This window comes from Salvelinus sp. IW2-2015, linkage group LG1 (assembly GCF_002910315.2).
Source record: "Salvelinus sp. IW2-2015 linkage group LG1, ASM291031v2, whole genome shotgun sequence".
In the NCBI taxonomy this organism is placed as follows: Eukaryota; Metazoa; Chordata; class Actinopteri; order Salmoniformes; family Salmonidae; genus Salvelinus; species Salvelinus sp. IW2-2015.
The window spans coordinates 26,653,938-26,681,874 of NC_036838.1; the positions used below are offsets into that span (position 1 = coordinate 26,653,938).

Genomic DNA, 27,937 nt, shown 5'->3' on the forward strand with positions numbered 1-27,937 from the left:
CCCTGTTTGACTTTTAGTTTAGCCCCAATATACACCTACCCTAAACACACACACACACAGCGGATTACAACACAACACACACACAACACCACACACACACACACACACACACACACCAACACACACACACACACACACACACACACACACACACACACACACACACACGAGTTGAAGTCGGAAGTTTACATACACTTAGGTTGGAGTCATTAACACTTGTTTTTCAACACACTCCACAAATTTCTTGTTTAACTATAGTTTTGGCAAGTCGGTTAGGACATCTACATTGTGCATCACACAAAGTCATTTTTCAACAATTGTTTACAGACAGATTGTTTCACTGGTATCACAATTCCAGTGGGTCAGAAGTTTAAAACACCAAGTTGACTGTGCCTTAAACAGCTTGGAAAATTCCAGAATGATGTCATGGCTTTAGAAGCTTTGATAGGCTAATTGACATCATTGAGTCAATTGGAGTGTACTGTGATGATAGTTTCAAGGGTGCCGCTACTTCAAACTCAGTGCCTGTTTCTTGACTATGAGGTAATCAGAGGTAGATTGTGGTTCCAAACAATGATCCGACCTCGACAGTGGTACCGACAATTTCAATGCCTGAAGGTACCACGTTCATATGTACAACAATAGCGCAACATAAACACAATGGGACACGCCGCCATCATACGCTCAGGAGGAGACGCGTTCTGTCGCCTAAGAGATGAACGTTCTTTGTTGCAAAAAGTGCAAATCAATCCCAGAACAACAGGAAAGGACCTTGTGAAGATGCTGGAGGAAACAGGTACAAAAGTATCTATATCCACAGTAATACGAGTCCTATATTGACATAACCTAAAATGCTGCTCAGCAAGGACGAAGCCACTGCTCCAAAACAGCCATAAAAAGCCAGACTACAGTTTGCAACTGCACATGGGGACAAAGATTGTACTTTTGGAAGAAATGTCCTCTGGTCTGATGAAACAAAAATAAAACTGTTTGGCCATAATGACCATCGTTATGTTTGGAGGAAAAAGGGGGAGGCTTGCAAGCCGAAGAACCCCCTCCCAACCGTGAAAGTGCGGGGTGGCAGCATGATGTTGTGGGGTGCTTTGCTGCAGGAGGGACTGTGTGCACTTCACAAAATAGATGGCATCATGAGGGAGGAAAATTATGTGGATATATTAAAGCAACATCATAGACATCCGTCAGGAAGTTGAAGCTTGGTCACAAATGGTCTTTCACTGGACAATTCCCCAAGCATACTTCCAAAGTTGTGGGAAAAATGGCTTAAGGACAACAAAGTCAAGGTACTGGAGTGGCCATCACAAAGCCCTGACCTCAATCTTATCGAAAATGTGTGGGAGGAACTGAAAAGCATGTGCGAGCAAGGAGCCCTAAAAACCTGACTCAGTTACACCAGCTCTGTCAGGAAGAATGGCCAAATCACCCAACTTATTGTGGGACGCTTGTGGAAGGCGACCCGAAACATTTGACCCAAGTTAAACAATTTAAAGGCCAATGCTACCAAATACTAATTGAGTGTATGTAAACTTCGGACCCCACTGGGAATGTGATGAAAGTAATAAAAGCTGAAATAAATCATTCCTCTACTAATTATTCTGACATTTCATATTCTTAAAAATAAGTGGTGATCCTAACTGACCTAAGATACAGCGAATTTTTACATATAAATGTCTGGACTTGTGAACAACTGAGTTAAATGTATTTGGCTAAGGTGTATGTAAACTTCTGACTTCAACTGTAAATAATAATATATATTATATATATATATATATATATATATATATATATAATATAATATATATATATATGATAGTTCCCCTGGAAGGTATTCAGACCACCTGAACTTTCACATTTTGTTATGTTACAGCCTTTTTTGTGTTTTCCTGTCATCAATCAACACACAATACCCCATAATGACATAGTAAAACAGGTTTTCTGAAATTTTTGCAAATTTTTGAAAAATCTTTGTTGAAGCACCTTTGACAGCGACTACAGCTTCGAGTCTTCTTGGGTATGATGCTACATGCTTGGCACACCTGTACTTGAGAAGTTTCTCCCATTCTTCTCTGCAGATCCTCTCAAGCTCTGTCAGGTTGGATGGGGAGCGTTGCTGATCGGGTTCAAGTCCGGGCTCTGGCTGGGCCACTCAAGGACATTCAGAGACTTGTCCTGAAGCCACTCCTGCATTGTCTTGGCTGTGTGCTTAGGGTTGTGGTCCTCTTGGAAGGTGAACCTTCGCCCCAGTCTGAGGTCCTGAGCACTCTTGAGCAGGTTTTCATCAAGGATCTCTCTGTACTTTACTCCGTTCATCTTTCCCTCGATCCTGACCCCTGAAAAACATCCCCGCAGCATGATGCTGCCATCACCATGCTTCACCGTAGGGATGGTGCCAGGTTTCCTCCAGACATGACGCTTGGCAATTAGGTCGAAGAGTTCAATCCTGGTTTCATCAGACCAGAGAATCTTGTTTCTCATGGTCTGAGAGTCTTTAGGTGCCTTTTGGCAAACTCCAAGTGGGCTGTCATGTGCCTTTTACTGAGGAGTGGCTTACGTCTGGCCACTCTACCATAAAGGCTTGATTGGTGGAGTGCTGCAGAGATGGTTGTCCTTCAGGAAGGTTCTCCCATCTCAACAGAGGATCTCTAGAGTTCTTTCAGAGTGACCATAGGCCCTTCTCCCTGATTGCTCCGTTTGGACGGGCGGCCAGCTCTAGGAAGAGTCTTGGTGGATCCAAACTTCTTCCATTTAAGAATGATGGAGGGCACTGTGTTCTTGGGGACCTTCAATGCTACAGAAATGTTTTGGTACCCTTCCCCAGATCTGTGCCTCGACACAATCCTGTCTCTGAGCTCTACGGACAATTCCTTTGACCTCATGGCTTGGTTTTTTGCTGTAACATGCACTGTCAACTGTGGGACCTTTTATAGATTGCTATGTACCTTTCCAAATGATGTCCAATCAATTTAATTTACCACAGCTGGACTCCAATCAAGTTGTAGAAAAACCTCAAGGGTGATCAATGGAAACTGGATGCACCTGAGCTCAGTTTTGAGTCTCATAGCAAAGGGTCTGAATATGTATGTAAATAAGGTATTTCTGTTTTTCATTTTTAATACATTTGCAATAATTTCTCAAAACCTGTTTTCACTTTGTCATTATGGGGTATTGTGGGTAGACTGCTGAGGATTTTTTTTGTATTTAATCCATTTTAGAATGAGACTGTAACATTAACAACATTTGGAAAAAGTCAAGGGGTCTGAATGTTTCCCGAAGGCACTGTATATATATATTTATGTAACCACATACACATTTTAACACACACATAAAACCTTTCAAATTCCCCCTCTTTTCTTGGCATGCCAACATTTAGCAAACTATTCTTTGTGCAGAGATTGTGTTACTTTATAACAGTCATTTTCAGGGAAATGTATTTCAATTCCATTCATGAATTGAATACAGAGGTGCGTGTTTCAATTCATGAAATTATTTTCCATCGTTTTTCCTGATATGATACATTGAATAAAGGTAAATAAATCTGAAACTGATCAAGAAAAACAATCTCTCACAAATACACATAAAAAGGTAGCATCTCCAATGTGTTGAGAGAAATAATGCAATATGAGTTTACCTCAACATATCTGGCTATCAGTATTCAAATACACACTGAGGAAAATGTTGCATTATTATTTCATTGTCACAGACCATAGAATCTGGAAGATTGTATGCAAATAGATGAGTCCATTCTCTGATAACATGACATATTTCAAAACAATTGAACACATTGGATATGGATGAAGTATGATGCATTTGACAATGACAATCACTACATTATCATTCTGCTCATTATACTTCTAAGGACCAACATAAAGGCTCTGCAAGGAGTCTTCTGCCATTCCCTGGCACTGCATGACCCCCTTTTAACTATGCCGTGGGGTTCAGGGTCCTTTTAGAATGCATGGCTAGTTGGCTACATAGTAGAACAGTTAGTACATAATCACACAACAAACCATAGTGTATGACATGACAAAAAAATTATGAGAATAAATAGGCACAATCGAACTTAACTTTTCAAAATGTAGACATATAAACTCAGCAAAAAAAGAAACGTCCCTTTTTCAGGACCCTGTCTTTCAAAGATCATTCGTAAAAATCCAAATAACTTCACAGATCTTCATTGTGAAGGGTTTAAACACTGTTTCCCATGCTTGTTCAATGAACCATAAACAATTAATGAACATGCACCTGTGGAAGACACTAACAGCTTACAGATGGTAGGCAATTAAGGTCACAGTTATGAAAACTTAGGACACTAAAGAGGCCATTCTACTGATTCTGAAAAACACCAAAAGAAAGATGCCCAGGGTCCCTGCTCATCTGTGTGAACGTGCCTTAGGCATGCTGCAAGGAGGCATGAGGACTGCAGATGTGGCCAAGGCAATAAATTGCAACGTCTGTACTGTGAGAAGCCGAAGACAGCACTCAGGGAGACAGGACGGACAGCTGATCGTCCTCGCAGTGGCAGACCACGTGTAACAACACCTGCACAGGATCTGTACATCCGAACATTACACCTGCGGGACAGTTACAGGATGGCATCAACAACTGCCTGAGTTACACCAGGAATGCACAATCCCTCCATCAGTGCTCAGACTGTACGCAATAGGTTGAGAGAGGCTGGACTGAGGGCTTGTAAGCCTGTTGTAAGGCAGATCCTCACCAGACATTACCAGCAACAACGTCGCCTATGGGCACAAACCCACCGTCGCTGGACCAGACAGGACTGGCAAAAAGTGCTCTTCACTGACGAGTTGCGGTTTTGTCTCACCAGGGGTGATGGTCGTATTAGCGTTTATCGTCGAAGGAATGAACGTTATACCGAGGCCTGTACTCTGGAGCGGGATCGATTTGGAGGGTCCGTCATGGTTTGGGGCGGTGTCATCGGACTGAGCTTGTTGTCATTGCAGGCAATCTCAACGGTGTGCGTTACAGGGAAGACATCCTCCTCCCTCATGTGGTACCCTTCCTGCAGGCTCATCCTGACATGACCCTCCAGCATGACAATGCCACCAGCCATACTGCTCGTTCTATACGTGATGTCCTGCAAGACAGGAATGTCAGTGTTCTGCCATGGCCAGCAAAGAGCCCGGATCTCAATCCAATTGAGCACGTCTGGTACGTGTTGGATTGGAGGGTGAGGGCTAGGGCCATTCCCCCCAGAAATATCCGGGAATTTGCAGGGTGCCTTGGTGGAAGAGTGGGGTAACATCTCACAGCAAGAACTGGCAAATCTGGTGCAGTCCATGAGGAGGAGATGCACTGCAGTACTTAATGCAGCTGGTGGCCACACCAGATACTGACTGTTACTTTTGATTTTGATCCCCCTTTGTTCAGGGACACATTATTCCATTTATGTTAGTCACATGTCTGTGGAACTTGTTCAGTTTATGTCTCAGTTGTTGAATCTTGTTATGTTCATGAAAATATTTACACATGTTAAGTTTGCTGACAATCAACGCAGTTGACAGTGAGAGGACGTTTCTTTTTTTGCTGAGTTTATGATACATGTGGTATGATGAATTTACCAATATTATCTCTGTACAGTTCTATGTACAGTTCTATGTCCTCATTATTTCAAATTAATTTGAGCCGTCCAATTGAATGTTCTGATGTTTTGCTCATTTTGACACATTATCGTTAATGTTCTGGCGACCTCATTTCACCACATTAAACTGTCCTAACCAATTTTATGTCAGCAGATGATATATTAAAAAACAGTGTCCAGGTACACCGTAGATCTTACAAACCATATTTGTTACAAACTCAACATCAATAATCCCAGGCAGCAAAAGCATTAAGAGCACAAGAGCATTTTGCATGTTGAGTATAACAAAGATTTTGGTTTCTCCATGGGATAGATTTAGTCAGTCGATTCTTCCTGACTGTTTTGGCCGACATCTCTTCACATTGACTGTCTACCGACAATGCCCCAGTGCCAGTTTATATTGCATGCGTGCTTTAGAAACCATACGACACAGCATAAGCACATACGTCTTTCGTTTCAACGATTTCTGGGGTTAACCATACAGATGGGCACTGTTAGCTACCCCTCTCTCTGCCTAACTAACCCCCTTCCTTACCCCTAATCCTTCTGCTCCAGAGAACGTAGGCCGGTTAGTCACGCCCGCCAAAAAACTGGAGGACACTATTCGCCTGGCCGAGCTAGTCATAGAGGTCCTCCAGCAGAACCAGGAACATCATGCGGAGGTGAGTGGGTAACTCCTCCTCTTCTCCTCCTCTCATCCCTCTCTTTATCTATCTCACTTCTTTACCTCCTCCGACACCTGGGCATGGAGGAGGGAGCTAGTCTATTCCTTCCTGACACCTGTTCATATATAGCGCTGTCTTTGTGCATGGGTAACTTAAAAAAAATAATAATGTCATCAAAGATTTATTACACAGGTAGAAATCCTTAATGGGAGATGAATAATGGATGTTAACATTGTACCAGTGCACTATTTTTACCAAAGGAGGCATTTTAAAGTGGGAGAGTGGTGAAGTGTGCCGTTCCCTTCTCCACTGACTCAAAATTCATAACCCCAGTGGTGCAATGCTACATAAAACATTGGTTACCTTGAAAGATGGTAATGCCTGATTTGATTTCAGCTTATTGTGTACAGTAGAGTACAGAACATTACAGGTAGCTCTAATGTAGGCTAGCTGCTCCTAGTCATACTGTACAGTAGGTGAAGCATGCTCATTCAGTGTTACTTTAGCTGAGAAGCTGGAACATGAAATAGAAACATCACTAAATAGGTTTCCCTTTTCCTCTGTATTTGCCTAAAAGTATAACAAATGAATGTAAAAGCATGATGAGCATGTATAGAAGATCTACAGGTGATCCTATGGGATCAATAAGATGAATGCAGATAAGCAGATGTATTCTATCTCTCTGACATATGCTTGACAGGCTGCAGTCACAAGTTCTGGAGATCAATCGGTACAGTATACTTATTTCTCTTTCTCCTCAGACCCATCACAAACCTCCTCTCCCTATTTATCGCATGTTGGCCTGCACAGAGGCTGCCCTTGGTGTTATAAGGCTGAGGGAAATCCACTAGAGAGGGATGGGTGGCTGTTGTGTGTTGGTTCAGAAACATCAGCTAACATGCTGACTGTAACGCACCGCCATACTATAGGCTGCACAGCATCACTTTGATCATAGAGCATGTCCATGGGGCCATAGCGACTAGTCTTCTTCTCTCTAGCAGCATGTTGAAGTGAGATATGCCACCGTATACTCTTTGTGGTTCTTTTAGGGTTGGATTGAATCCCAAACTCCACCATGAACATAAATGTGTCTATCCTCTCCTTCCTCCATCCAGCTTTAAGTTCGGGTTTCAAATCGCGGTTCCCTCTCTTTGAACATTTAGAACATTCCTCCTCCTTCCGGCTTCTCCTCTTCCATCTCTCTCCTTTCCCTTTTTCCGTCTAAGAATTGTTCCTCCACTCAGTAATCCTGTAAAGAAATGCTTGATGCTGTAGATACATTAATGTGACTATCCTCCCTGTGTTTTCACTGTCTGTATGATCGGTGATGTTCGCTCCCTGCAGGGCAAAGAGGTATGTGGTGAAGTTGAATGAGAACACCCCTCCCCCCTCTAACCCTCTAATGGTTTGTGCATGTCCAGTAGATGCCCTGCCCCCATTTCTCTGACGTGTTGGTACATTCCAGGACTGCTCTTTTGGGCTTGTTGTATTGGGACTGTTGTGAATGATGGTGGCTGCTGCAGCACTGGAGCCTGTAACTTCTCTGGCTGAGACGGAGCACCGAGCTTGGGCATGCTGTAGAGGCCTGGGCCTTGCCTGTGTTCCCTTCCCCCAACATAGGATGGAGCATCCAGTTTACCTGTCCACCCCCCCATCCCCACCCACTCCTCTCCCTGAGTCCACACTCTCCCCTGCCCTGTGTATGATGATGATGATAGTGATGATGATGATGGAGCACAGCTTGGTCTTCTGCCTGTACTGTAGCACCAATAATTTATAGCATTGTAAATAGTTGGGCAGGGGGTGGGCATGTAAGTGGTCAGACAGGTAAGTGAGGACTTGACTGCAGTGCCGTCCCCCTGCGCTGTGCTAGCTATAGTCCCTCTATGGCAGATGTTTTTACAGGGGCATCGATTCGATATGGAATAAAAGCATGCAGCATAACAGGAATGATTATTCGTCCTGTCAAGTTTTTCCAACGATGAGCAGATAACCCAAGCCCAGACTGCAAGCACAGCAGCAAAATCGATAGAAGCAGAAAGGTCAATGGAAATAGACATGGAAAAATAGCTCTTTCTGGCCTACTAAGTACCATTGTTTACTCTAACTAGTAGTCCCAAAATATCTGGGAAAACCATATCAAGAACACTGGTTTGTCCAGAAATTGTCCCTCTGTAAACCCTGTAGCAAGTAGAGAAGCTATGTGCTGCAGTCTGCGGTTCGTGTGCCTACTTCCTGTTATATGGCTGAGAGCAGTGCATGGACATGACCTGTGTCACATTCACATCTAATGAGGAGTGTTCTGTTGGTATGGCAATGATGTGAATGGTGGAAACTCGAGGTCCTTCCTGGTCCTGGTGAGCATGTAGGGAGTTTTCCACCTCAGTCTGCATGAGAAAAGCCCCCCCCCCCCCCCCCCCCCCCCCCCGGCTGTGACCCTCCTTCAATCTAGAGATATCTGATCAATGATCAATGAATAGAACAGAATGGATCAGCTTTATGATATTATTGTGCTATTGCCGGCTTTGTGTATAAATGTATTGTAAACTTGTTCTCACATTGGTGGGAGGCTATCTAAGGTTTCAATTAGCCCCAACCCCTTTAGTCTTCACCAGAAAGAGCTGTGGGTTGGTTTTACTCATTCTTGGAGAACACATGGGTTTGCAAGGCTACAGACATCCATTACTATAGTTAACTGCATATAATCACTACATTTAATGGTCCACCTACCTACACATGATATATCAGTCCACAGTGCTATGCTGGCGTGGGTTTGTTAGAGCTCTGATTAGCTCCATCCAGTATGTGTTATCCTCCCAAGTCTACTCTGCTCCCTCTCTGTCCTGCCTGCTCTACCCCACATCCTCACACCCTGACTGGGGCTTGTGTTCACCGTTCACCCCCTCCTTGGTTCTGTCCCTGTCCTGTCCGTGGTATTTGTGTGTGTCTAGGCCTTTGCCTGGTGGTCTGACCTGATGACGGAGCACGCTGAGACCTTCCTGGCCATGTACGCCGTGGACATGGACGCTGCTCTGGAGATCCAGTCTCCTGAGAGCTGGGACAGCTTCCCTCTCTTCCAGCTGCTCAACGACTTCCTCCGCACTGACTGTATGTTTCATGTTTCTCTTCTATATACACCAATAGCCTTCTCCATCCAATAAACATTAAGGAACAAGTTGGACTTGGAATGTGAAAGGGCTTAACCACCCATTCAAACGTTTTTACCCACCTTAGATAGATCAAATCAAATCAAATCAAATCAAATTTTATTAGTCACATACACATGGTTAGCAGATGTTAATGCGAGTGTAGCGAAATGCTTGTGCTTCTAGTTCCGACAATGCAGTAATAATTATTAATAATAATAATTATCTAGATAGATAAAAGTGGTTCTAGCTTTCCCCCCCCCCAGGAAACATAGATAGACCTAGGATAGGGAAAGGGGGATACCTAATCAGTTGTACAACTGAATGCATTCAACTGAAATGTGTCTTCTGCATTTAAACCAACCCCTCTGAATCAGAGAGGTGCGAGGGACTGCCTTAATCAACATCCATGTCTTCAGGAGCTCAGGGAACAGTGGATTAACTGCCTTGCTCATGGGCAGAATGACAGATTTTTACCTTGTCAGCTCGGAGATTCGATCCAGCAACCTTTCGGTTACTGGCGCCACGCACTAACCACTGCCGCCCATGTGTTGGCCACTCTTCCATTCAGACCAGATTCAATCAATCAAATGTATTTATAAAGCCCTTCTTCCTTCAGCTGATGTCACAAAGTGCTGTACAGAAACCCAAACAGCAAGCAATGCAGGCGTAGAAGCACGGTGGCTAGGAAAAGCTCCCTAGAAAGGCCAGAACTTAGAAAGAAACTTAGAAAGGAATCAGGCTATGAGGGGTGGCCAGTCCTCTTCCGGCTGTGCCAGGTGGAGATTATAACAGAACAGGATGGCGATTATAACAGAACAGGGTGGAGATTATAACAGAACATGGCCAAGATGTTCAGATGTTCATAGATGACCAGCAGGGTCAAATAATAATAATCACAGTGGTTGTAGAGGGTGCACCAGGTCAGCACCTCAGGAGTAAATGTCAGTTGGCTTTTCATAGCCGATCATTCAGAGTATCTCTACCGCTCCAGCTGTCTCTAGAGAGTTGAAAACAGCAGGTCTGGGACAGGTAGCACGTCAGGTGAACAGGTCAGAGTTCCATAGCCACAGGCAGAACAGTTGAAACTGCAGCAGCAGCACGACCAGGTGGGCTGGGAACAGCAAGGAGTCATTAGGCCAGGTAGTCCTGAGGCATGGTCCCAGGGCTCAGGTCCTCAGAGAAAGAAAGAAAGAAAGAAAGAAAGAGAGAGAGAGAGAGAATTAGAGAGATCATACTTAAATTCACACAGAACACCGGATAAGACAGGAGAAATACTCCAGATATAACAGACTGACCCTAGCCCCCCGACACATAAACTATTGCAGCATAAATACTGGAGACTGAGATGAGAGGTCGGGAGACACTGTGGCCCCGTCCGACGATACCCCCGGACAGGGCCAAACAGGTAGGATATAACCCCACCCACTTTGCCAAAGCCCCCACACCACTAGAGGGATATCTTCAACCACAAACTTACCATCCTGAGACAAGGCCGAGTATAGTAAAACAATAAAACACACACTGTACTGTGGCACACACACACGGCTTGGTCCTGCGCCTCTGAGAAGTTTACGCTATGATATCAATACGGTATTCTCGCTCTCTCTCTTCTGCCTTGATCACTGCCCCTCTGTCGTGTTTATAGCTATAATAACAATCTAACTATATAACAATATATATGTAGTTATAATCTCTCTATTCTCTCTCTTCTTCTGCTTCTAGATCACCTGTGCAATGGGAAATTCCACAAACACCTGCAGGACCTCTATGCTCCCCTGGTGGTTAGATATGTGGACCTGATGGAGTCCTCCATCGCTCAGTCTATCACCAGGGGCTTTGAGGGAGAGTCCTGGGTGCCTGTAAAGTAAGGGGCCGTCCTTCCTCACACTAACTGTCTGGTCTAGGAGAGGCCAGGGGAGAGACACTCCTACAAGACTACTGTATTTAGGAGAGCAGTCATGTTGTTCACTCCTTATTGACCGCCTCAGCACACTCCTCAGCCAGAGCAGTTTGAGGAGAGTAATAGATAAGGAGTTTATTTTCTGATAAGGAAAACCTATCCCAAAAGGCATTCATAAAACGTTTAGTAGGGGACATAGATCTCGGAAATTAGTTTTTCGAACTCCAGAAACAAATTAAACCTGAATATGATGGTAGCAATGACTCATACGGTATTATTAAAAATATATATTTGTTTTGTGATTAGAAGCTTCAGGCTTTAGCGGATATTGTGCGGTAAACTTGCAAATGTGCAACAGGCAATACTGTGCCACATTCGGGACCCTCATCCCAGACTAGGTCGCATGTAGTTTAGTTGAAGTCAATCTCCAATATTTCCATCCTTTTGTTTTGTGGACTAACCCTCATAGTGTGTGCTTTGAAATGTCACTAGGGACAGAAGCTCTCCAGTGTATTTTGTGTTGCTAATTTGCTCTTTTTCACTTTATAACCAATACTTATTGATTTGTCATGCCATTTACATTTGCGTTGCTTTCTTTTAAATGAAGCTCTTTACAAAGCTCTAAACCTCAAAGGAAAATACATATATATAGACAATAGGTCTTTTGGATAACTTTGCTGTTTTGCCTTACTGCTCCTTTGATATATATATATGCACACAATCCACCGCTTATTCTGAATGTAGTAGGTCCTCTTTTTGTATGTGCTTCAGAAAACAACTGCTTCTCTAACTGTTGCTCTTGTCTATGTGCTACTTTTACATATTATGTCTGAAGATGATCCGTTTCTTTGTGTGACTTTTCCTCTTGCGTTCTGGATTTGATTACTTTTACTTGCACAGTTTCACATGGCTTTGAAGTGCAGCAGCATCTACATTACCACTGTTCTGGATTTATTTTGTTCTTTTTGTCTGTCTCTTCTGCAGGAGTTTGACAAGTAATCTGCCCAATGTGAATCTCCAAATACCAAATGTCAACCTCCAAATTCCCAAAGTACCAAATCTGCCGCCAGTAGCAGGACTATCAGTTAACCTTCCGACAATGCCTAGTTTTTCCACCCCGTCATGGATGGCTGCTATCTATGACCCTGAGTGTGTATTCAACTAGTTCACCTTAGATTGATGTGCATCAGCAACGTGTTGCCTTGGTATGAAGATGTCCCTTTGGGGTCCCCTTGTCGCAGGTCATTGACAATAGAAGGCCAAATGAAAATATCGATTTCGATTTCGAAATGTCTTTGCCAATGACCTGCTTAGGCATTATGTGAGGGAAGAATAGCTTGTTTGTCCCTCAACTACATAGGCGAGTGCACACCACACACATTACAGACACATTACGGATACCATTCCGTTCCTCAAATACAATCTGGTGTAAACAGTCCTATCATGTTCATGCCAAGAGCACTGCAAAGGGGTTACGAACAGTAGTTTGGGCTTGTTTAAAGTTTAGACTTGTTTGTTCTTGAAATGAGTGGCTATTTGACAAGCTCTCATTTCCTCTCAACATGCATGCAGTTGAGCTGTGAGGTCTAGAGATACAGATCCAAACCATGTTTCACTGGACGTTTTTGGGCTTGTTGCACTGAAATTTATTGTAACAGTGGACATTATGATCATCTGGAATTTTCTGTCCAATGTGTATCTCTCCGCCTCTCTCCTACAGTTTTCACTAGCTGTAAAGAATGCAGTGGTTAGTCCGTAGTGCTCATGAAAGTTGACTGTACCAGTGATTGCTTATGGAAGGTACAGTTGAACATCGCATCAGCACCCTGTATGAATACTGCTGGTCCTGGCTCACATGACTGTCTGTGGCCAGTGGGATAGGGTGGGCGGGGTCAGGTGGTCAAAGGGTGGGATCATAGAAATTGAATCACAAGAATGGACATCCCCATTCTAGTCAATGGGTATTTCTGTTCTAATGGTTTTATTTCTATGGTTGGGGTTGGTAAGTGGGTAGAGATTCTTCCCGGTGGTAACTGGGTGGGTGGATTGTTCGCTCAATGCTCTGAAGCAACCACCACTTCAGTGCAGCTGGCATCCAACGAAGTAGAGATCTGCCCCCTCTCCTGTCCTCCTTTCCTGTTTTCCTCCTTCTTTTCCTGCATCCCCCTATCCCAGTCAGCTCTACCCAGGATGGCAGCACCTTCAGACAGGACTGCATGGTGTGTTTAATAGCTACTGTACTATAGGATACCCACCCAGTACCACCAGCCTAGAGGACGTGGGGGGTGAGAGAGTGGGCTGCTCTTTTGGAGTTTTATTTTCTGTGATTGATCACGTATACTCCAAACAAATCCAAGTTCAATAGAGATAAATTAAACCTACTTTTGAACACACAATGATAGCCATGTTTCAGGACACGCCCTCCCTCACCTCTCCACTCCCCTTTGTTGTATTACAGACACAAGTCAGTGTGTGCGATATCTGCAGTGACTATCCTGCATGAACCCACTCCACACCTAAAAGGTTATTAATAACCTAGTGCTACAGCATGGTTATGGAAATGTTATTTTCAACCCTGTCCTCTTATTTTCCCCATACACTGGCTCTGTCTAAAGTGATGATATGTTATATATAAGTGAAGTTAATATGAGGGAAATTACTCTGAAACAGTCGGCCGGTGTGTGGTCAGAATAAAGGACCTTTGACTCCAGTGTTGAGATGTGGATGACCAGCATCCTCCTCTACACCCCCCTGACCCCTCTATCTTCTGTGACCTTTGGTTTCTGACCTGTGTGTGTTTGGGTGTACCGTGGGTGTGCAGCAATGGCTCTGGGACGTCGGAGGACCTGTTTTGGAAGCTGGAGGCCCTGCAGACCTTCATCAGGGACCTACACTGGCCCGAGGAGGAGTTCGCCAAACACCTGGAGAACCGCATGAAGCTCATGTCCAGCGACATGATTGAGAATTGCGTCAAACGGTGTGTGTGTGTTGTGTGTGTGCATGTGTACTGTATGTCTGGGCGTGTTATTATCTGTGTGTTGTGTCGGTATTGGTGTGTGTGGGGGTCAGTGTCTGTGTTAATTTCGTCAACAATAACTATGACGAGAAATACTTGTCAACGACCTATTTTTCCAGACTAAAACTATGACGATAACAAGACTTGATGCCCTGGAAAAAAAACTATAACTATTGCAAATTACTTTTCATTTTAGTCAACGTAAATGTGACGAGACGAGACTTCCAAGTGAGACTAATGGAAATGTTTATTTGACACGAGGCTTCTTTTCATCTGTTTTGTCCAATCATAAGCATGCATGCAGAATATTTAATGCAATCCTCTCATTGAAACAATTCACATCTTTCAGTTGCGTGGTCTGATTGAGCTGATCTGCCCTGCTCTCATCCACACAGCTCCCAGGCGGTCACATCAGTCACTTATCAATCTTTTGAACTGATGCGAAGCCAGGACACTTGACTTGTCACTAACCTCAACTCCCGAGTTGCGCAGTGGTCTAAGGCATTGCAGTGCTTGAGGTGTCACTACAGACCCGGATTCGATACCAGGCTGTGTCACAACTGGCCGTGACCGGGAGTCCCATAGGGTGGCACACAATTGGCCCAGCGCTGTCTGTGTTAGGGGAGGGTTTGGCTGGGGGACTTTACTTGGCTCATCACGCTTTAGTGACTCCTTGTGGTGGTCCGGGCTCCTGCAGGCTGACTTCGGTCGTCAGTTGAATGGTGTTTCCTCTGATACATGCTTCCGGGTTAAGCGGATGGGGTGTTAAGAAGCGTGTCATGTTTCGGAGGACGCATGGCTCGACCTTCACCTCTCCCGAGCCCGTTGGGGAGTTGCAGCGATGAGACAAGATAAAAAAAAGGGGGGTAACAATGTTTACTCTCTCTTACTTTCATGTAGGCTATTGTTGCTTTGAATAAATAACATACGCGCTGTTATGTATTCATCTGTGTTGCCAAATCTTGCGCCACGGTCAGCAAATGCGAGTTGTGGTTGCTTTTTTCCTATGGGGAAAATGAATGCTATTTGTTGACTATTAGGAGTACAGTAATACTTCTGGCATTTTAGGAAAGCTCAAATGATCCCCTTTTCAAGAAAACCACTGTTATTTACCACCTTTGACGGTTATGATGGGGAGGAAATCAAAGCTGTAAATTGTTTAACCTGTAGCTGTCATGGGTTACAATCTGCCACAATATCAAGGTAGCCAGCTAAGGTATTCAAGCCTAGTCGGAAAAGGTTATCTAAACGTGAACATGATGAAGTCAGACGTAGCCTAAATATTAATTATTTAATTGAAAAAAACTGCACTGACTATTACAAGACTAAAATAGCTGTGACTAAAACAAGACTAAAATTGTCATGAGTTTTAGTCGACTGATAATAACTAAAACTAACGAAGGATGAAATTACAAAAATGTGACTAAGACTAAAATGTATTTTAAGACTAAAACTAAAATAGCTGCCAAAATGAACACTGGTGTGTGGTGTTGTGTACTGCCAGTGTTGGTGTGTGTGTCTCTCTATCATGTGGCTGGACATGAGCCTCTGCCTCAAACTAAATGCCATACATTACATAGAAATGTTCCCTGACGTGTATTGCAGCACTAGGATGGCATTTGAGTCCAAGCTGGCAAAGAGCAGCAGGGGTACAGACTTCCGCATCTCTGCAGCAATATGCACCATGTTCAATGTGATGGTGGATGCGAAGGACCAGTCTTCCAAGCTGTGTGCCATGGAGATGGGCCAGGAGGTAAGAATGTGGCCACTACCAATGCAAAGGTTGTGAGTTCAATTCCCAGAAGGGGTCACCTACTAAAAGTGTACCACCCAAATAGATGAAATGTGTGTTATATTCCTCTTTCAGAAACAGTACCACACCCAGATAGATGAGCTGATTGAGGAGAGTGTAAAGGACATGATCCAACTCATGGTGGCAAAGGTGCACTTCATTTTTCTTCTGGTCCTCCCTAATGATACCTAACTCGTATTGTGGTTGGCCTCATAGTGCTTTGTGGCACTAGAAAAGTAGACCAAGGTGATTTGTAGTCTGGGATAAATGTTGTTATTATTCGTTTGTTTGTTTATTGTTGTTTGTGTGTCCCACTTCTCAGTTTGTGGTTATTCTGGAGGGTCTGTTGGCCAAGATCTCCCGATACGATGAAGGCACTCTATTCTCATCTTTCATGTCATTCACGGTAAGACAAGGCTTCTCTACTGTATCGCCTCCAATATCATACCAGATAGTACAATGTTTGCGTGAATTATTCTAGGTATATTGGTGATGGCAAATTATGGAATTCTCATGTTTTCTTGTCACAATCTGCCTGCAATTTCAGGTGAAAGCTGCCTCAAAGTACGTGGACGTCCCTGTAAGTGTGCCCCGGTCCCAGTCGATCTCTGTAAAATGTCAAACCAGTTAAAAAGCTATGTGGTCAGAAAGGAAGTACTTAATTCAAATCAAAATACATTCTCATGTGTTTGGGGTGATTTAACTGTGCTGTGCATAGCTGATACATTCTTCCCACATAACCCCTTACCACTGCCCCTCCCACCCTGCCTCTATGTCTTTGTATAAAGTACATTACATCCTTATTTAATTGAATCGAGTTTTCTATATTTGTATTTATATTTGTCATATATTTTCAATAAATGTTTACAATCTGCATCCCTGTGCATGTGACTAATAAACTCAATATAATCTAAATCTGATATAAATTACAGATGTACAATGTCTATGTTTCTGGTGTGTTTGCAGAAGCCTGGGATGGACGTTGCCGACGGTTATGTCACCTGTGTCCGCCATTCTCAGGACATTCTACGAGATAAGGTCAATGAGGAGGTGTATATAGAAAGGTTATTTGATGTAAGTAAGATGCCGTCTCCTGACCAATAGGGAGGGAGCTTTCCAGAATGTGGCAAAACAATTGTGACAGGAAAGGGATATTATATGTCACATTTTAAGACCAGGCGCTGTGTGTATGCCTACCACAGCCTGGAACAGAAGAGGCTTGTGTTTTATTATCTTCCTCTATCGGCTTTTCTCCTCGTCTCTCTATCTCTTCTTCTCTGTTCTCTGAACCTCTGCTCCTGCCCACTGTATTCTGGTGTGCATTGCCACAGTGCTTTTGGACCTTTGTGGATTGGTTGGATCACTTTTGTTTACAAGCAAAGAGTCCAAGCAAGCACCATCGGGCAGGATTATCGAAAGCAGTGCTCTCTGAGTAAAGAAAGATAAAGAAATGATGTACAGGTCATCTAATAAACTCCAACACTAGGATACGTAATAACCAACTTTCCCTTTTTATCTAAGTAATACTAAATAATATATCGTATTTTAAAATGCACGTTCACGTTTTGAAGCGGTCTTGCAAAGCAAAAGCCATTGATAGGAGAGCACTGTCTTACAAGCACATAATCCTTATGTGGTACATTAGAAATAATGTCTCCACCATTTTCGTGAGGTGTACTACAGTGACGTGTGTTTGCTTCATACCCCTGAAATGTATCAACTGTACACTATTGTGGTGCACAGGTGTGTGTGTGTGTGTGTGTGTTGGCTTTGTATGTTTGAAAGGCGTGTGGCAATGTGCTGGAGTGGTTTAGTATGTGTGTTGGCTGTGTATTAGTGTATTTGAGAGGTAATACTTTGTGCAGTAGCCTACTGTTCCTGCGCTGTCACTGTGTGTGTGTTGGCTTTGAGTGTTTGTGATGTTTGCTGTTATGTGCTAGAGTGGTGTGTATTTTGTGTTTGCAAGGTGTGTTGTACTACTGTGAAGTGTGTTTAATTCCATCTTTAAGGTCAACACTGACTGTCCCTGTCTCTCTCCTTGTGTTTCCACACTGTTAAAGAGTACAGCCCCTCCTCCCCACTGTTTCTCATGCGTGATTGTATAGCTGGCTCTAACCTGGCCTTACCCAGCACTACCACGTTTGACTGTTCCATGTCTTTTGAGCTGTGGATGTTTTGGTTTTAAATGTTGTATTTCCGTTAGTTTTGGAGTGTCTGATGATTCAGTTTTGTTTTATTTAACATTATTTTCCCTCCTAATGCTATTATATTCAATCCATCTCTTTGCATGTAGTATCTCTGCTGCGTCTCTCTCTCTCTCTCTCTCGCTCTCTCTCTCTCTTTCTTTCTATTCACTCTCTCAATTACTTTCTTTCTTTATTAACCCCATAACTCCTGCCGCCTCCTCTTTTCTTCAAAAAGTGGCACTTATCTCTAATGTCGCGTTGTTTTAGCACATTATGTTGAATGGCATGATTTCAAGTCAAATAATCTTCCTGTGTACATCTTCTAGCATGACCTTCCACCTCTAAGAGTTATGCCTCAGTCATACTACTATACAACACACACAGCCCACCAACCGCACGCACGCACTCACGCACTCACCCAGCCACTCACGAAGCCACCAAACCCACCTTCCTTCCAGGTCTGCATGCACTGCACGCACATACTATAGGCTCAACGCGACAGTGTGAAGTGGACAGGCATCCATCCGCTAAAATCTGACCTCAAGCGTCAAGCCAAAACCTCCTGACCAACCAGTTATCTCTACAGGACAAAAACAAACCTGGGTACAATCAAATTAGAGCTAGGGCAATTAGACCAATCAAACCAACAAAAGAAACAACCAAACCAAGCCAAGTCCAATCCTAGCCCTTCAGGCCTTTCATTCCTGGCCCTGCCTACTCACTCCACATGACTCAAAGTTGATTATTTTTTTCTGGACGTTCGAAGGAGGACAGTTTCCTATCTTCCTTGGTTTATCACTCTTCTTCTCTCGTGTGCTGTTCTCTTATAACTTGATCTCTACTATGAATCATCTGGGTCAATCTTATCCTACACTCTGAATGAATGAAACATTCTTCAAATAAGGTATAAGAAAATAGCACAACTGTCTGCTCCTTGCCTGCCTAACCATTTACTCACTTTGTCATTATGATTTCATTTCGGGCAATTGATCGAGTTGAAACGAGACTGTGAAGTTACAGTATGTAGAATGAATGTTCTACGATGTTGTCGTGTTGCTTATATGTATTGAAGAACCTTCACAAGGCTTTAGCGCTGGTCTAGATCATTTGAAGTAAAGCATTTATGACAAATTCAGATCCCCTTACAATATACTGTACAAATGGTATATGGGTATGCCATATTATGTTCAGTTTAGACATTTACCTACTAAGAACAACTTGGCTCTAGTAGATATTTCTGTCCTTGATTGTACTGGAGACAGAAAGTTTGTGCCAGAAAACATGAACATTTTACAGTTGTAATGTCTAGCTAGCACTACTAATATACCCTGGCAATTTATTAATCATTTCATTTCTGATTTACTTAGTGCCATGCAGTGCTTGGAAAAATGGGAATTCTGAAATATTTAGTTGGCTTTTTTTCGGAAATAAGTATTTTATGCATGTTTCAGTGTGTGTTTTTTTCTCCACTGCAGAGTGTGTATGTGTGTCTTTTTTTTCTGAAATGTCTGTCTTGTCTTTCCTGGAAAATACTGTGAATGTCTGTGTGTGTTAGGTGTCGGAAAGTACTTCGCTATGTGTTAGTGTGTTTTGCTTGTAAGACGTGTGTATGTGTTCACTAGAGAACATATCAAGTGGCATCTTGATATGCAGAGAGCTCTAGTTTGTGTGTGTTTGTGTTTGCGTCTACGTGTGTGTGTGTTTTGCTGGAGAACGCTGTGTTTGTGTGTGTTGCAGCAATGGTACACAGCCACCATGAACCTGCTGGGGACCTGGCTCACTGAGCGCATGGACCAGCAGCTCCATCTCTACCAGCTCAAGATCCTCATCAGGATCGTAAAGGTAACTCACTGCCAGGGTAGGGGTTGATCATCTGCACTGTAACTCAGCTACTGTAACTATTTTGACACTAGTGTCGCTTTATTTGATGGCAAAATGGGATCATGATTGAAAATGTATGTTGAAAACATGTCAAGGTAACAAAAGCAGTAACACTGCAGGCCTTAATGCTCAAATCAGTTTTGGAATACTGACTGTCCAAACAGCAAGTTACAAGTGACAATTGGATTTGTGTGTGTTCAGACTAGTCATTTGCTGTCATGGCTACGCTAGTTGTCATGGTAATGGCAGGTGTGTGTGTGCAATGGTGTAGGCTGATTGGTCGTGGTGGTGCTCATGCTTTCTGTCACTCAGAAGTTGTTGTGTATCAAGCTAATGTGACAACAATGCCTGCCATGGAAGTCTCCCAGGTGCTTTGAATATTTGAAAGCATAGTGTAAGAACACATTTAAAGCCTTAAAGGATAAGAGGATCCAACTTTCAGAACAATAACTAGCATGCTAGCTAGCTGTTTAGCTTTCTAGCACATTCACTCATTTATTTGTAAACAATTAACAAGCTAGTTAGTAGGGTTGAGTGGTATTCAGATTTTCATGGCGGCCATATTGTTTTTGTAACATACCGGGGTATACGCTATTACCGAATGTGCACACAAGGGGCGCAATTTTTTTACAGCACAAAAAAGGGTTCTTGATGCAGGAGGGGATTGAATGTCTCTGCTGTAGCCAAGAAGCTGGATCTTGACAGCTAACCACTTAGCTAGCAAGTCAGCAAACCAAATGCACAGCTGGAGCCCTCAGCTGGATATCATTTATTTGACACATCTTAGATTTCTTATAGTTATACTTAACTTATAAACAGTGGCGTAGGACACACCCCCGCAACGGTATTGAAAATCATACCGTCAGTATATCGAAATATACCCAGTACGGTATAAACGGTATATCGCCTAAGCCTATTAGTTAGCTACCACATGTTCTTGTCAAACTGTCAGCAGAGTAGCTAGCAAGCAACAAGATATGCAAAATAACAGTCTAAAAAGCAAATTCATCAGATTTGACTGTTCAGACACAAGTTGCATGACCAGGAATCAGATTTGTATGAAATGTGGCTTGATATATCTGATTCCATGTGCTTTTTGGTTGTTCAGACTGCAGGAAAAAGATCCGATTCGAATCTGATATGACAAAAAATGGGATAGAGTCACTTCAAACTGCCAGCTAAAATGGTATGGTAGGGGTTAATAGTGCATTGTAGAGACCCTCATATCTTTATATTCACTGTCATCGATTATCATGGCATGTAATCTACCTGTAACTCAGTGGCACAAGTTCTTTGTCGAGCCTTTAGCTACTTCATCCCTCTATACTTGCTAATCGCCCTTTTAATCATCCATCTCCTTGTAGAAAAAGTACCGTGACTTCCGTCTGCAGGGGGTGCTAGACTCCACCCTGAACAGTAAGATGTATGACACGGTGAGGAACAGGCTGACCCTGGAGGAGGCCAACGCGTCCATGAAAGAGGGAGGCATGGGGGGCATCTCCATGAAGGACAGCGACGAAGAGGACGAAGACGATGACTAGAGCGCAGCGCCGCCCGACCTCAGAACTGGCACCGACACCTCCCTTTACCCCCCGTCTCCACTCCCGACCCCCGATCCTCTACTCTCACAACTTTTGACTTAGCCTGGTAACCAATGCATGTACCAACTCTGTTACTCAGACAGCCACGTTAGGTCCTCTTTGTCATCTCAAAATGCCCATGAAGGACCTATAATAAACAATAAAAATAGTAATTACTATACTGAGGAAAAATAATACAAATAAAGATGTTGAAAAAATAAACCATGAATGACAGTTTAGCTGTGTCATGATGAAGATAGCACTGATGATATCTTTGACTCAGTGATTTCTAAATTCATTTCTATGTGTTCCTAAGCAATATGGAGTACCATTTGTTTGACAATGTTGAGTGAGATTATTAGGTGTGTCCCTGTCCAATGCAAACCTATATCGCGCTTCTTTGTTGTATTCTACATTCATTATAATGGTACATTGTTGTGACGATGTGTATAGACCCTTTTCTTTGTATTGTCTATCTTTAAGTGGATGCCAACTGCTTCAAACTGAAAATTACCCATCAAACTGAAAATGAAGTTCAATGCTGTTTAGGATAAACATCTCGTCTACTCACTCTACTGTACTCTCAGCACCATAGTATGTTCTAGACTGTCTGTTCCTCATCTGTGTCAATGCTCTGTGACCTCATAATCTTTCACCCTATCACTAACGAGACATCGTCCAGCAGCCATCTTGAACTAAAATGAGTGGGTATTCTAGAAATGCAATATTCTCAAAGCTCCATTTTGATATCTTGTTGGAGATTATATTTTTCTTTCTACATTGTTGAAACGACCTTGAAACAGGTTCTAATCTATTTTAAATTTAGTTGCACGTTTACAGAGAAAAGAGAGCTGAAAATAAAATGTTTTTCTTTTATTTACCAAAATGAAAGTTGGTCTGTCTTTTTAGTTTTATTACGTATTTGATTAGAATGAGATGTGTGGCATTTCTTTGGGTCTCACTGTTGTTTTGTATATACACCGCTGTACATTGCATTCTGAGCCATCGCTGCATGCCCGTGGGTCCCCACCCTCTCCGAATGCTTTCTGTTTTGTGTGAAAATTAGCTGGTGGATTAATTCTTGCTTTTGCCTTATGAAAGCCAACAGTTGTAATATGCAAGAGCTGTGGCCTCTAAATAAAATTACTGTACAAATACACAATTGTTCTCTTTGTGTCATTTATACAAGATGTAAATGACCTATTTGACCCAGGGAAAGGGGACATGAAATGTTTTCAACCTGCACATTGAGAAACACCAAAGTGTATAATGGCGAGGTTAGGGATAACTGTCAACCAACTACTGACAACCAGCAGAGGGCAACATTGTGACCATAGAAAATAGAACTGCCCTTGACGGGTTAACAACTATAGAAACGGGCTGATAAAAGCAGAACAATGAAAACCCTGCCTCATACTACGGTAAATCTCACACAAATAGACAACACCAGGATGAAGTACATCAAAACCCATACTTTATTTAATGTATAGCAATACAATTTACATATTAAATAACACTATTACACTATAATAATATTATATCGTATGACAGTACCATAGTAATACAACACCGTGGCACTATCATACAATGACAATATAATAAATGGACCAAACCATTTCATTTCTTCACGTTTACAAAATCGAACAACTGCTGAACTTGCTTATATGGGTTGAGGAGGCAAACTTTACTCAGTGACTCCTGGGATCTTGTTCATCCATAGCACACACTGGTCTGATGTAGTCTATAGCAAAAGTCTGATACAGTATTCAAAATGGGGAGGAATAACATATTCTTGACCCCGAGAGAAAAACAAATTATTTACGGTGAACATCCCAAATGGTATCCTATTCCCTACTGTATATAGGGCACCTCTTTTGATCAAATGTAGGGCACTATATAGATAATAGGATGCCATTTTAGAAGCAGTCATGGACTTGAGTTGCAAGGTGATGGCAGTCTACTTGTATCCATGGAGACATGATTCCTACATACTCACCACGAATACAATGACTGAGAGGAGGATAATGTTACAAAGAAAAAGGCTTCATATGAAAATAAAGGTCTATAATGATCACACAGCAAAGATTATAACGTCCAAGAAGACTGATCCTTGAAGTAAAATATGTACATACCTTCGAAATAGGAAATTACACTCATGTTATAAATGAAATATGTATAAAGAGTAACGTTAATAATAATGATTGAGATACATTTAAAAGTTACACATGCAAAACAAATGGTTGTTTGCTGCCAATAACGGTTTCCCATTGTGACAAATAAGCATGTAATAAGTCAGGACTTTTCTCCAAATGTCGGAGAGTTGTGACCTCATTTAAGAAGCTTCTCGTCGAGAGAGAAGAGAGAAAAAAAAAAGTAAACTACAGCATCTATGTATAAGTACAGGGTATAGCTACAGGGTACAGTATGAATGAGTAAAGTAGATACTATTGTTGTTTGGTGTAGGGGTTAGTTAAAATCCAGTTCAAAGATAATTTCACATGGTGAAGTATGGACTTACACCATGGACTTTCATTAGGATGAACGCTTCATGTGACTGATCGTTGTCCGAGACACATTCTGAGAACTTTGTGGTAACATTGCAACAACCATGTAACAATACAATGTTTTAGTCCAACAATGGTCAAACAACTTTCTTGTTGCAATTTTCAACCACGTCTTTGGTTATAACGAAAGAAAAACACTCCCCCCTCGAGATGATGTTAAGACTACGAGAACTCCATTCATTTGGTAAGATGAAAGCTGTATTTTATGAAGTAAACTTTATATTAAGTAAAACAGTTGATGCAAGATAAGCCACATGTAGAGCTAGCTGGGTTGGACAAAATGGGCACTATGGGTCTTGATCCACACAAGGCGAGAGGGGGAATGATATACAGTACACAAAACCAGCTGCTTACTTTGATCAAGGATACAGTCATATATATTACAAAACAATATAAATCTTAATATAAAGCAATAAATGTTCACAGTAGTTGTAATACTACTTAAAAGAAAATCTAAGTAATGGGTAAAATTAACAAATAGGAATGGGGATATTTGGGTAATATAGTTATAATATGTATAAGTAACATAGTATCTCTACAGATGAACATTTTCCTTGGATAAGGTGGGGTTTCCAAAATAAGTGTTGGCCAGATGATAGTGATGCAATGCATGTTGGGTGAGCTGTACTGTAATAAAATGTACTGAACTGGGATGGTCTGTATTAAGAAATCTATTGGCCTGGAAGATCATGTTGACCTGTAGGGTCGCCCTTGGTCTRCACTGTTCATTCATTCATTGGGGTAAAAGTTGTTTTCTTTGCCACAATCCAAAAAGGGTTCCAATGCAGGTAGTGGAGCGTGGAGCCAGGGTCTAGCTAACTGTACTGTATTATCTAACAGGGTTTCAGGCAGTAACACTGAAAGTATAGTGCAAACTGGACAGAGCTTCTTTCCTTTCCCACACGTGAAACAACTTAAACAGGTGCAAACCCTCAGCAGGATAACAATTAAGACAAAAATAATGAAGAAACAAATAAATATCAAAAAACATTATATCATCAGTGTAAAAAAAGGTAATCAGGTTACCGGTATTCATTTAACCAATAGTTCTGGCAAAAAAAGGCCTCGGGAAAGTCCGCCAAAGTTCTCTCCGTTTCTCAGAGTTGTACAAATTAAGTGCCTTCGGGTGGTGGTGTGAGCTACGGTGTGGTCATTCAGACTAATGACTCCAGTCAGACCAGTAACCAGTCAGACCAGTAACCAGTACAACCGGTCAGACCAGTAACCAGTCAGACCAGTACACCAGTAAACCAGTTCCAGACCACGTAACCAGTTCAGACCAGTAACCAGTCAGACCAGTAACCAGTCAGACCAGTAACCAGTCAGACCAGTACAACCAGTCAGACCAGTACAACCAGTCAGACCAGAAACCAGTCAGACCAGAAACCAGTCAGACCAGAAACCAGTCAGACCAGTAACCAGTCAGACCAGTAACCAGTCAGACCAGTAACCAGTCAGACCAGTCATATCAGAGACCAGTCAGACCAGCGACTCCATGCTCTCTGCAGGGTCTGATTCGTCCATTATGACAACCACTCCATTAGTGTCCATGTAGAGGGGGCACATCCCACTATCTCTGCTGCTCACCAGGCTCAGCATGGCCTTGTACAGGTACTGATAGTGCTCCTGGAGAGACAGAGAGACACAACGAGAGGGGAGGACAGAGAGACAGGTTAACACAACTGTTAATATTGACAAATGTTGCTACTTCAAATGTTACTTCTAGGTCTAAGATTGGTGACATGTTGAGAAGTCATGTCAGAACGAGCAATGACAATCACCATGTTACACAGACTGGAAGTGATTTTTGTTCCTATGACTGAATGGAGATGTTGCAAGAAGTTAGTTATTGACAATTGCTGATTATTAACAGTACCAATCCTCCTGGCTGGGTCACGGCTGAACTCACAATGTCTGTGAAGACTCCTGGCCTCATGAGGTTGATCATCTTAGCCACCTGATAGACATCCACAGCCCCTTCACTCTCCAGCTGCTGAGACAGGGTGGTGAGGGCACACAGAGTCCCCGCAGACACTGCCCCAAACCTACCAGGGACAGAGAGGGACATCTTGATACCAATTGAGCAATGTGTCCATGCCCCGAATAATTCAGGCTGTTCTGGAGGCAAGGGGGAGGTCGACCCGGTTCTAGATGGGTGTACCTAATAAACTGGACACTGAATGCACAGTACCTAAGCACGCACTCAAGCGCACACACACCAGGCCCACTTACTCATCGTGTATGATGGTGGGTCCGTCTCGTGTCATGGCCTCCTCTTTGATGACGTTGATGAGCTCGAAGGTGCTGCTGAGAGGAGCATCTGGGTTCGGCCATTTAGGGCACTGGAAATGTCTTACCTCCAGGACATAGTCATCCTGTTAGAGAGAGGGAGACATATTACAGTCAGACACAACTAGGACAATGACAATACAGTACCACTACTGCAGGCCAGTACTGTAGTTTAACTTAAGCCCAATGTGATTACACTTAATAGAAACAAATTGGAATAACAACCTTCCCCTAAATGTCTTCAATTACAGTACCGATTACAGTACCGTAGTTTACACTGGTCCTACCTCTAAGGACCACCCCGAGACAACCATGGACRTTCTATCTGCGTACCGGCATAACGGTCTAAGAGGTTACCTGTGAGGGGTGAAAGGTCAACGATGAAGGGTTACTGTACCTGCGTGGCCTCCAGTATAAAGTCGTGGATGATGATCTGTTCTTCGTTGGAGAGACACAATCTGTCCTTGCTGATCAGGGTGACGGTGAAGGCTAGGCAGTTCATCGCCTCCTCTCTGCTTGGCCAGTACACAAACTCATCCTCAGCCTAGATACATATATGACAACACAGGCACACAGGTTAGATGAGTGTATATATATATATATATATATATATACAGTGGGGAGAACAAGTATTTGATACACTGCCGATTTTGCAGGTTTTCCTACTTACAAAGCATGTAGAGGTCTGTAATTTTTATCATAGGTACACTTATGGTAACTTCAACTGTGAGAGACAGAATCTAAAACAATTATCCAGAAAATCACATTCTATGATTTTTAAGTAATTAATTTGCATTTTTTGCATGAAATAAGTATTTGATACATCAGAAAAGCAGAACTTAATATTTGGTACAGAAATTTTGTTTGCAATTACAGAGATCAATACATTTCCTGTAGTTCTTGACCAGGTTTGCACACACTGCAGCAACGGATTTTGGCCCACTCCTCCATACAGACCTTCTCCAGATCCTTCAGGTTTGGGGGCTGTCGCTGGGCAATACGGACTTTCAGCTCCCTCCAAAGATTTTCTATTGGGTTCAGGTCTGGAGAACTGGGCTAGGCCACTCCAGGACCTTGAGATGCTTCTTACGGAGCCACTCCGTTAGTTGCCCTGGCTGTGTTTCGGGTCGTTGTCATGCTGGAAGACCCAGCACGACCCTCTTCAATGCTCTTACTGAGGGAAGGAGGTTGATGGCAAGATCTCGCGATCATGGCCCATCCATCCTCCCCTCAATACGGTGCAGTCGCCTGTCCCCCTTTGCAGAAAAGCATCCCCAAAGATGATGTTTCACCTC

General features: G+C 42.8%; 2 protein-coding genes across 10 annotated transcripts in view; one reads left to right on the forward strand and one right to left on the reverse strand.

Annotated features, from left to right (window-relative positions):
* LOC111963768 (calcium-dependent secretion activator 1) overlaps positions 1-21,802 on the forward strand; it is a 143,225-nt gene extending 121,423 nt beyond the window's left edge. For 4 of the 9 annotated variants that reach the window (XM_070443512.1, XM_070443510.1, XM_070443487.1 and 1 more), the window contains 13 exons: positions 6,176-6,282; positions 6,986-7,015; positions 9,237-9,393; positions 11,157-11,298; positions 12,319-12,483; positions 14,156-14,311; positions 15,956-16,103; positions 16,218-16,292; positions 16,465-16,548; positions 16,690-16,722; positions 17,109-17,216; positions 20,066-20,170; positions 21,574-21,802. In XM_070443512.1, the coding sequence (XP_070299613.1) occupies positions 6,176-6,282; positions 6,986-7,015; positions 9,237-9,393; positions 11,157-11,298; positions 12,319-12,483; positions 14,156-14,311; positions 15,956-16,103; positions 16,218-16,292; positions 16,465-16,548; positions 16,690-16,722; positions 17,109-17,216; positions 20,066-20,170; positions 21,574-21,750 (1,487 nt within the window). In that variant the 3' untranslated portion in view covers positions 21,751-21,802. The remainder of the gene's footprint in view (positions 1-6,175; positions 6,283-6,985; positions 7,016-9,236; positions 9,394-11,156; positions 11,299-12,318; positions 12,484-14,155; positions 14,312-15,955; positions 16,104-16,217; positions 16,293-16,464; positions 16,549-16,689; positions 16,723-17,108; positions 17,217-20,065; positions 20,171-21,573) is intronic. The other 5 variants (XM_070443490.1, XM_070443502.1, XM_070443508.1 and 2 more) reach the window with 3 other exon arrangements.
* A 3,831-nt stretch (positions 21,803-25,633) lies between these two features.
* Positions 25,634-27,937, reverse strand: part of LOC111963820 (receptor-type tyrosine-protein phosphatase gamma-like) — a 276,403-nt gene continuing 274,099 nt past the window's right edge. The window contains exons 25-28 of the mRNA XM_070443523.1: positions 27,040-27,186; positions 26,586-26,728; positions 26,263-26,398; positions 25,634-25,979 (exon numbers count right to left, since the gene is read on the reverse strand). Of these exons, the coding sequence (XP_070299624.1) occupies positions 25,833-25,979; positions 26,263-26,398; positions 26,586-26,728; positions 27,040-27,186 (573 nt within the window). The 3' untranslated portion in view covers positions 25,634-25,832. The remainder of the gene's footprint in view (positions 25,980-26,262; positions 26,399-26,585; positions 26,729-27,039; positions 27,187-27,937) is intronic.